Below are 9,556 nucleotides of genomic sequence, written 5' to 3' on the forward strand. Positions count from 1 at the left end.
ATAGGGTAAATGTAATTATTAACATATTAGATTCTACTGTAAAGGAGAGAAATATACAATATAAGAATATTTCTCATGGTGAATTTTCTGTCAAATAAAATGTTTATACATTGCAGTCCTCATAATCTCAGCCACAGCCGTAGGATACAAATATATAGTCGTCCATGAATCTCTTCTTGAGGTTTTCCACGATGGCATCTTCGCTGATCTTGGACAGCAGGACCATATCGTCCACACCGCTCTGCTTGACATTCTGACTCTGCCAGTGGTATTTGGCCTGCAGGAGGGGCACAAGTTTAGAAGCATGATATAAAGTTTTATAATCAGCTAGAGAATAAGAGAGAGAGAGAGAGAGAGAGAGAGAGAGAGAGAGAGAGAGAGAGAGAGAGAGAGAGAGAGAGAGAGAGAGAGAGAGAGAGAGAGAGAGAAAGAGAAAGAGAAAGAGAAAGAGAAAGAGAAAGAGACAGACAGACAGACAGACAGACAGACAGACAGACAGACAGACAGACAGACAGACAGATAAACAATGGAGTGATAGTGGTGCTAATCCACAGCTTTGCAAGTATTTATTTACATGATGGTTTCATGGGAATTCTGTAAAGAGCTGTCTTCTCTCAGACACACAGACAGTTGATATAGAGAGACAGAGATAATTAAGAATAATAATAATAATCATCATCATCATCATCATCACCACCATCATCATCATCATCATCATCATCATCATCATCATGATCATATTAATGATAAATGTGTAGTATTGATCCACAAAGGTGTATGTGGCGTGGGTGATGGCTGATTTAAGCAGTCACAACTGGTCCAAACTACTTGGACTCCGGGTGTGACTGCAGTGCACACCTGTTGTGCATCCCGATGAATCAGTCATTCCCACCCACCCACATTTATAGTTATTTTTTATTTTAAAGATGAGAAATCAGCACATCACAGGTTATCACAGCAAACACCACATCACAGGTTTATGTATTATAACTGCTGTATTGCCATGATGATGTGATAAGAACTGTGGGGAACTATTTCCCCACTATGGACAACCAGGAAATACACTGCTGTACAGAAGAAGGAGCCAGAAGGTAATAATAAGAGAGATCGATGGATACAAATTAATGAGTCACATATTGATAGATAGGTAGGCCGACTAGATGGAGACCTCAGGACAGAAGTCCATATAGCCCATAATCTTAATCACTGACAAACTAGCCTAGGCTGACTGTCTCATGTCAGACATCGCTAGGCAGCCTAACGATGTCTGACATGAGTGGTGAACACTGTCATTGAAAATGCAACAAGCATGTGGTTGCCTATTAGAGGAAGCAAGGGGCAGTTACCAAGCAACACGTAAAAGAAGAGGTTAGATCATACGCTAACTTGGACAATTTGGTCACAAAACTGTACCGGTCAGGAACAGGAAGTGATTTCATTTGTGGGCGGTGTTTTGTCTTAATTTTATTTCTTGGTTTGGCTCTGGGTAAAACAAAGAACATGCAGGCCAGATCGTGGGTGTTGGATAATTAAATTAAAAATAATTAAATTAAAAAAGATACAGGTGTGGATTGCCCCAACAACATGATGCCTCTGCCAGTTCACCACTACGGCTGTCTGAGAAGAGAACTCGAGCAACAATGTCGTCCATCCAATGTCGAAGAGCATGCAACAATACAACAATATCACTCAGTGGACTAGTGGGCGGGGTCTATGGTCTGAAACCAGGCAATATCTCAGAATTTGGCATACATTGCTTGTTCGATTCTTTCAATTCCAGCTTCAAGCGCAGCAAGACTTTTCCACTCAATCATCCCCATCCAGCCACGGCCTTAAGGCCTCTACAGACCAAGTTGTCTTGTCCTGACATCTCCTGACTAGTTTATGTGTGGAGATCAGATCAGTGACGTCTCATGTTTAAAAGTTGCTCAAAACACACTGCACACAGACTACAGCTGACAATCAGCTGATTTACTGTTCTGTGCCTGTGTGAGAGGAAATAATTTGGTTAATATGTAATCTCTCTCTCTCGCTCTCACTCTCTCTCTCTCTCTTACTCTCTGTGCGTGCTCTTCTCGGTTCTTAAAGTGGGGTCTGGGAACAGTTGAAACACTTAAGCCCTATCTAATTTTTCTTAATTTTATTAACAAATCTTCTGTCCCTTGAACAAAGTATTTTCATATGGGGGTCCGTGGCCAAATACACATAATAATGTTTGAGAACCACTTCTATAGGCAATCATTCTATGTGACTCTAGGTGAGTCAAATGCTTTTCCTTCCCCATGAGTCCTGCCACCAATTAAACATACTTAAATAGGTGATCGGCCCAGTTAATACCCTAACCCTACCACCGATGGCACGGGATACACCGCACAGTATACAACCACTAATCGGGCAGATAGCCCAATTGCCTGACAAAGGCAAGGTGTGCAGAGGTCACATGGTTGCATGGATGTATACTGTGAACCTGCGCTAAACTAAAGTGTTAGGGTAGATTTGGGTTGGGGAACAAATTGACCATGTGCTGGTGGCGGGTGTTTAGAATCAGACCCGTGCAGGACACTGTTTTGCTGATGTGCTGCTTCCTTCTCATGTGGTCCATCCACATGTACTTGATTCACCACATAAAGGAAGCAGCCTGGGCTGGTATCAAGCAACAATGACACAAGCTGTGGTTGGCATTACAGGAAGCAAGGAACAGTTGCCAAGCAACAAGTAAAAGAAGAGAAGAACTCATTTGCTAACTTTGACAGTGATGTGCTGCTTTCGTCATGTGGTCAACCATGAGACAATCAACCTACGAAGTCTGACAGCATAGAATCTCTAGAAAGGGATATTCCTAAACGTATCATAGAATCTCTAGAAAGGGAGATTCCTAAACGTATCATAGATCTGACATCAGCGAACCCTTCCCAGAATTCCATATATAGAGATAACCGTCACGTCCAGGACTGACGTCATAGTCCCATATTTAGGCATAACCGACACAGGCCGATCCATATACGGAGTTGTCTGACACTACCTGACATCACCGTAGGGACATTAAGGCCACAGCCAACAGTATATAAAGGCTCGACTAGCCTTGGTTGGGCCCGGTTCCAGAGCGACCGCGAGAGACATAACTACTTACCGAGAGAGAAGCATCGAGGAGAATCCAGCATTAGTCGATTCCCACAGCCTAATATGGTGTTGGTGATCTGGTCTGGTTTGATCGTTATATCTTCCTCCAACTCCACTTGATGGTATGCCATCAGGAGGGAGGAGGCATTGGGAGTTCTGACCGAGTTCACAGCCGTCTTGTCGAGCATTTGTCATTAAGGCTGGACTGGAATCAGCCAATAGCATTCAGAAACGAATGCTATTGGCTGGAAGGGCAGCGAGGCGGGTCTTCACTCGGTAGAAGCCCTAGAAGCATACCCTACTTTATCATTGTCTCCGCCAGGCCGAAGGCATGGTGGAGAGTATGTTTTCACTTTGACCGCCCGTGTGTCCGTCCGTCTGTGAACACCTTGGATTGGTCAAGCTTCACGTGACATCACAATATGTAATATAAATAGGTAAGACAGAATTAGGATCAGTCTTTCTAGTGTGATACTATCTGTCCTGGCGGAGACCTGTGCTCCGAGGAGCACATTTTCTAGTTCATTTTCAAAATGAATGGGACCATAATTTATTAAACGCATATCGTGACTACTAATTGAAGCCGAGGCCGAATTGGGCCAAATCGCATGGATGAGCCCTGACAGCACATGGTTGGTGCTACAGACTCCAAATTTCGCACACAGATAGCTCAGACCTTTGCCTACGATCTTAGCTAGGCCTCGACCCGACCCGATATGCGGTTTTCCGGAACCAACGCGAAAGGTTCGGAATCTCCATATGCAGATTCCTGACTACTAATTGAAGCCAATGGACGCCGAATCCAAATTGGCCCGAATCGCATGGATGAGCCCTGAAAGCACATGGTTGGTGCTACAGACTCCAAATTTCGCACACAGATAGCTCAGACCTTTGCCTACGATCTTAGCTAGGCCTCGACCCGACCCGATACACAGTTTTTCGGATCCGGCACGAAAGGTTGGAATCTCCGTATGCGGAGATGACTGACATCGGGCTGTTCCGGAGCAAGCGCTGACTCATTGTGACATCACTTCATAAAAGGCATCACATACACTAGATGAGTCAACAAAAAATCTCTGAGTGTGGCATAAACTATAGTCTTTCTTCCTCTCACTCCGAGGTGACAGATGAAAGTATATAAGCCGGCTTCTAAGCTAAGTCCAGCACTCTTGACAGACCTCTGCATATAGTCTATAAGCAGCTCTCAAAAAAATGAGTACTCCAGAAAATCTACCAAAGCTAAACCCCGGTGAAGGAGAAATAATTCGTAACAACTTGGTACTTCTAAATTATCAGTGCAAGTTCATGGAAAGCCGGAAGGAATTGCAGGAGCAGGCCTTCAAGACATCGACTCAAGTCCTTCTTTATAAAAAATGAACCAAAGAATTACAAAACTCGATTGGGATGCGAAATGGAAAGCTAATAAGGCTGTTGCTGGGGATCAGATGGGACAGTCAACATCTGCTGGCCAGACAGGAGGAGCAGACGGAGGAGGAGACAGTGTTCCTGGGGAGCAGATGGAACAGTCAACATCTGGTGGGAAGACAGGAGGAGCAGACAGAGGAGGAGACAGTTTTTTTGATGAGATCGGTGATGAAGAATTAATTTACTGTGCTGCTTTTACTGAAGAAAACAAGGATCAGTCAAGATCTGAGTTGGATGAGGTGCAGACGGGGGAGACAAACATAAGACAAGCTAAATCAACAGCACAAGACCAACAAAAAACAAGTTCTCCAAAAAAACTCAAGCTGAACTCTCCCGCTACAAAAAAGAAAAGAGCAACAAAGCGTGGGACTGGGATGATGACTTGAATGATGCAGATTTATTCAGGCTGCATATTCTGCTTAAAGAAGAAACAAACAAAAAGCGACAGAGATATATGCCATATATGGGCATAAAAGGACACATACAAACAGATACATAGATCCCCATATATGGGCATGAAAGGGAAACAGACAGACAGATCCAGAGATCTCCATAATAAAGTCAAAACGGGTCCAATGACAACAGGTATAATGGGGTTTGCATTAAAGGGGGAACCGGCACTGTGTCTGCAACACAGTCGAAGGCACAGACAGATACAGAGATCTCCATTATGGGCATAAAGGGACACAGACAACCAGATACAGAGATCTCCATATATGGGCATAAAACTATGACAACAGGTATAATGGGGTTTGCATCAAAGGGGGAACCGGCACTGTGTCTGAGACACAATTTCGCACGCAGATAGCTCAGACCTTTGCCTACGTTCTTAGCTAGGCTTCGACCCGACCCGATATGCGGTTTTCCGGAACTAACGCAAAAGGTTTGGAATCTCCGTATGCGGAGATGACTGACAATCGGGGCTGTTTCGGAGCAAGCGCATATCGGGTCGGGTAAATGGACACAGACAGACACAGAGATCTCCATATACGGGCATAAGGGACACACCCAGACACATACAGAGATGTCCATATATCACAGACACAGATAGCTCCATATATGGGCATAAATGCACACACAGATGGGCATAAATGGACACAGGCAAACAGATGGCCAAAACGGGTCCTATGACAACAGGTATAATGGGGTTTGATTTAAAGGGTGGAGCATTCATTCCCTATTTACATCGTTCCTGTGTAGGCCGGTCCCCGACTAGACCCTCGGCCACCCGAAGGGCTAGACCCTCGGCCGCCCGAAGGGCGGCCGAGCTTCTAGTCATGATAATTGAAAAAATACTTTAAATTAGCGATTGAATTTTACTAAGGTAATACAATCAAATGTAAAGTCTGCCCAAAACCTCATTCACTTGAATGGAGAGTTAGTTTTTCTGCAGCCAGCAAGAGGGGAAACAGCGACATCTGCTGGGCCATTGAAGAGAACTGCAAGGGAAACGGCTGTTTCTTATTGGCCTCATTTTAAAAACCGGATGCTTGCCACAATAAACAACAACAAAATCAACAAGAGAGCACATCGCCAACTTGGACATGACAGCTTGAGAATTTTCCTGTTTAACTGTAATGCCATGTAATTCATTACATAGTCAGATTAAAGCTCCAGAGCAACTAATGAGCACAATGTTCTTCTCCTTTCAGCATAACTCCTGTGTTTCTCATAAAAACTAAAGTGCAGATTGGAGTCCGTACTGCTTTGGATTTTTTGGGGGGCTTTTATGCCTTTATTTTTATTTTATAGGACAGTAGGCTGGCAGGAAATAGGGAGAGAGAGGTGGGGAGCGACATGGAGCAAAGGTCGATGGGATGAGGACTCGAACCTGCGACGCACTGTCAGGCTACATTGAGCCTAGGTGCCCAGACCACTACGCCAGCAGTCCAGGCCTGCTTTGTCACACCTCTCTGTTCCATATAGGCCTACAGTACCATAGCCTATACAAGACAAAGTGACAAAAAGTGTCAGAGGGGAATCACTAAAGTGTTGTAATCACAGTCTCTCTTCTGCTTAGTCTCTCTTTGTCCCCAGTTACTATCATTCTTTGTCTCTTCTTGTGTGTACATCTGTCAACAGTATTTGACCCATAAATAGTTGCATGGTAATGACGGCTAGATGTACATTTGCTCAGAGGGAGTGGATGATGCATGTTAGCTGTGGGAGTGGTCTGCAGAATGGAGAACAGGGGCTTCTATGAAAAAAGTCAACTGCATCAGGTATGTTGGTGACTGATTATAGGCAGATACAATCCACATGTATTTTGGTCTGGATCTCTTCTTTAAACACCAAGATTTGTTTTCTACATTCAATTTCTGCTATTGTAAAATAATATGGTAGTGACAATATGATTTCTTGTTGTGTGTATACATATGTGACTGCATGTGGGTGTGTAGTGCACTGGTTCTCAAAGTGGGGTCTGGAGACCCCCGGTGGTCCTTGAGGGGGTTCCAGGGGCCCCCCCGAAAAATGAGTTAATATACACACAGTTTAACCAGCCAAACACTTCAATTAATTTGAGGGTCCTTGACATGAAAAAGTTTGAGAACCATTGGTCTACTGTGGATGTGTGCCTCTTCTCCTTTTATAGAAAAAAAGATCTCTACAATTCTACACCGATTGACAAACGTGTTGTGAGTCACTCTGTCACAACTGAACATCCTGAAATAAATCTGTCTTCCAAGCTCAATCAATGTCAAGGTCAAGGTCAAGTTCAACCCTGTTGAACTCCACCCTGTCAGGGATGTGAGGAGACAATAATGTCCAATATCTTGGTAAACAACGTACTGTAGCTGAGATTGAAAACCTTTTCAGATTTTGAACTGAGGAGTTACAGTACTATGTGCAGTTTAACAGTTTATCATCAGAATCAGAATAAGAATCCTCTTAATGCAAAGTATGTTTGCATAAGGAATTTGTTTCTGTGAGGTTGGTGCATTACACTATTCTGGGGAAAACCTTTGTAGAAAATAGCAGATCTACAAGCTCACAAGCTTGTTGTGGGGTTGTAGATCGGTTATTTTCAGCTAAGATATTTAATGTAGAGCAAAAACTGAAAACTTACTAGAATAGAGCTCCGATCAACCAAATATAGGGTTTAAGTGGTTGAGGCAACAGTACTGATAAGTGGGTGTACCTTAAAAAAAAAAAAAGTCAGAAGAAAGCCCCCCCCCCCTTATTTGTGTGTGACATGATCTCCCTGTACTCACACCACATCTGTCGTGGAGATGAATGCAAGAAGAATGCAACCTGTAGAAAAGAGCTGGTGGCTCAGCCAGTATGCGCATAGTAAGGAGGATCCAGGTTCGAATGTGAACCCTGAATAAAAGAAAAAGAAAAGGAGCTGCTTGATCTGTCTCTCAGAACTCGCTATACTGGGGGGAGAGAGAGAGAGAGAGAGAGAGAGAGAGAGAGAGAGAGACAGAGAGAGAGAGAGAGAGAGAGAGAGAGAGGGGGGGCATGCAGCGATCGATCTGCACTCAAGAGGAAGTGCTATAGCCTGAAACTGCACAGTCCTCTCTGTGGACTCTAACTTCCCCATCTCATGTCTAAACCCTCTTGTGAAACCATCTGAACTTTGTAACTCACAACCGCTGCCTTTCCTGCTTCTTGTTGCTACCCTGGCCCCTCCACACCCCAGAGGCACTGTGGTGGGGGCATTGCCCATGGCTTTTCATCAAACTGAGGCTCCTGTATAGACACCACTCAACCCTTTTAATAATGGACAGGAAAATGATATGCTCTTTCGGACAAGTTTTGATCAAACATCACTGTCATCTCTCTTCCCTGTTTTCTGCATCTACATTTACTGTGTGCAATTTATCAGCCCACGTTCCAGACCACTATTAAATTCACTGCTGAGCAAAGTATACAGCAATGCAATAAATGCATATTTCTTTGTAGTGAGACACTTTATAATGACAGGTGTGTTATGTGAAAAAGAGGAAACAGTGACGAGGTCTCTGTCTACTATCTCCTGGTGTGGAAAAGGAACAACATTTACCCCCTCCGACCAGTGACAAATGTGAATTAATTATAATAAAGAGCATAACAATTTCTCTCGGAATTGAAATCACTGATCTGTAAGGCATGAGATGCGTTTAAACCTAAGCGGCCGGTTATCAGTGCTACTGGACAGATACAAATTCTTATCAGATATCTTATCACTGTGAATCATCACAGGGGTCAAAGCTGTAGAGGGATCGCTCTAGAAAGTGTAAGCATAGGCTCCAAAGCAAGGCTGTCCTTCTTTGAAAGCAAGCAGATGGAGGACATAGTCATCACTCCATCACCCTGTTGTAAAGGAGTAGTGTTCACCCATTCTACAACACCAGAGTCAGAGTGCAAGATAGATTACAGAGGTTTATTACCGTACCATTGTGCTGGTGGTGTGTTTGTAGACCTATCGCCGGTAGATCTCTCCTCCCAAGGTCCTTTCTCGAGGTGTCCAGAGTGTACACCTATGTGCAGGTGTGTACGTGTACGCAGGGCTACCGTTAACACCATAGGCTGGTTCTTGTACGGATTACGGCCATCACAGAGAGGAAGTCTCCAGATAGCAGCACGGAGAGAAACACAGAGTCAACGCAGGGACAGGAGTGACCTACAAGACTCTGACAACCACTGCAACACTCAAACCTGCTTCCTCATCCTCCCACAGCCCTGCAACCTGAAACAAGAACTGATCTGTCATACAAGCCCAATAAGACGACACAATACACACACAGTTACGCACACTCACACCCACACCAACACAGGCACACACGCATGTGTAGGCATTATGGTTGCTACTTCTGTGCTGTAATATTCAGCTATCAAGTTGATAGTGCATTGTACTGTAGTGTAAACTTAAATACAGGTGCTGGTACTGTGCATTGTATAAGAATAATAATAGTTTGTAACCAAGTACAACACAGAATGACCTAAGCGGCTCATTACACTGCAGCATCTGTGTCAGCACAGTAAACGTTATGTTGTAATAACTCAATCCAAATAATCTAGTAAACAA

At 43.9% G+C, this 9,556-nt stretch overlaps 1 protein-coding gene across 1 annotated transcript in view; it reads right to left on the reverse strand.

The window, feature by feature from the left end:
- myo1f (myosin IF) overlaps positions 1 to 9,225 on the reverse strand; it is a 30,191-nt gene extending 20,966 nt beyond the window's left edge. Inside the window, exons 1-2 of the mRNA XM_084067039.1 lie at positions 8,924 to 9,225; positions 149 to 277 (exon numbers count right to left, since the gene is read on the reverse strand). Coding sequence (XP_083923165.1) covers positions 149 to 277; positions 8,924 to 8,926 — 132 coding nt within the window. The 5' untranslated portion in view covers positions 8,927 to 9,225. The remainder of the gene's footprint in view (positions 1 to 148; positions 278 to 8,923) is intronic.
- Positions 9,226 to 9,556: the final 331 nt, after the last annotated feature.

This window comes from Gymnoscopelus microlampas (assembly GCF_963454915.1).
Source record: "Gymnoscopelus microlampas genome assembly, chromosome: 9".
NCBI lineage: Eukaryota > Metazoa > Chordata > Actinopteri > Myctophiformes > Myctophidae > Gymnoscopelus > Gymnoscopelus microlampas.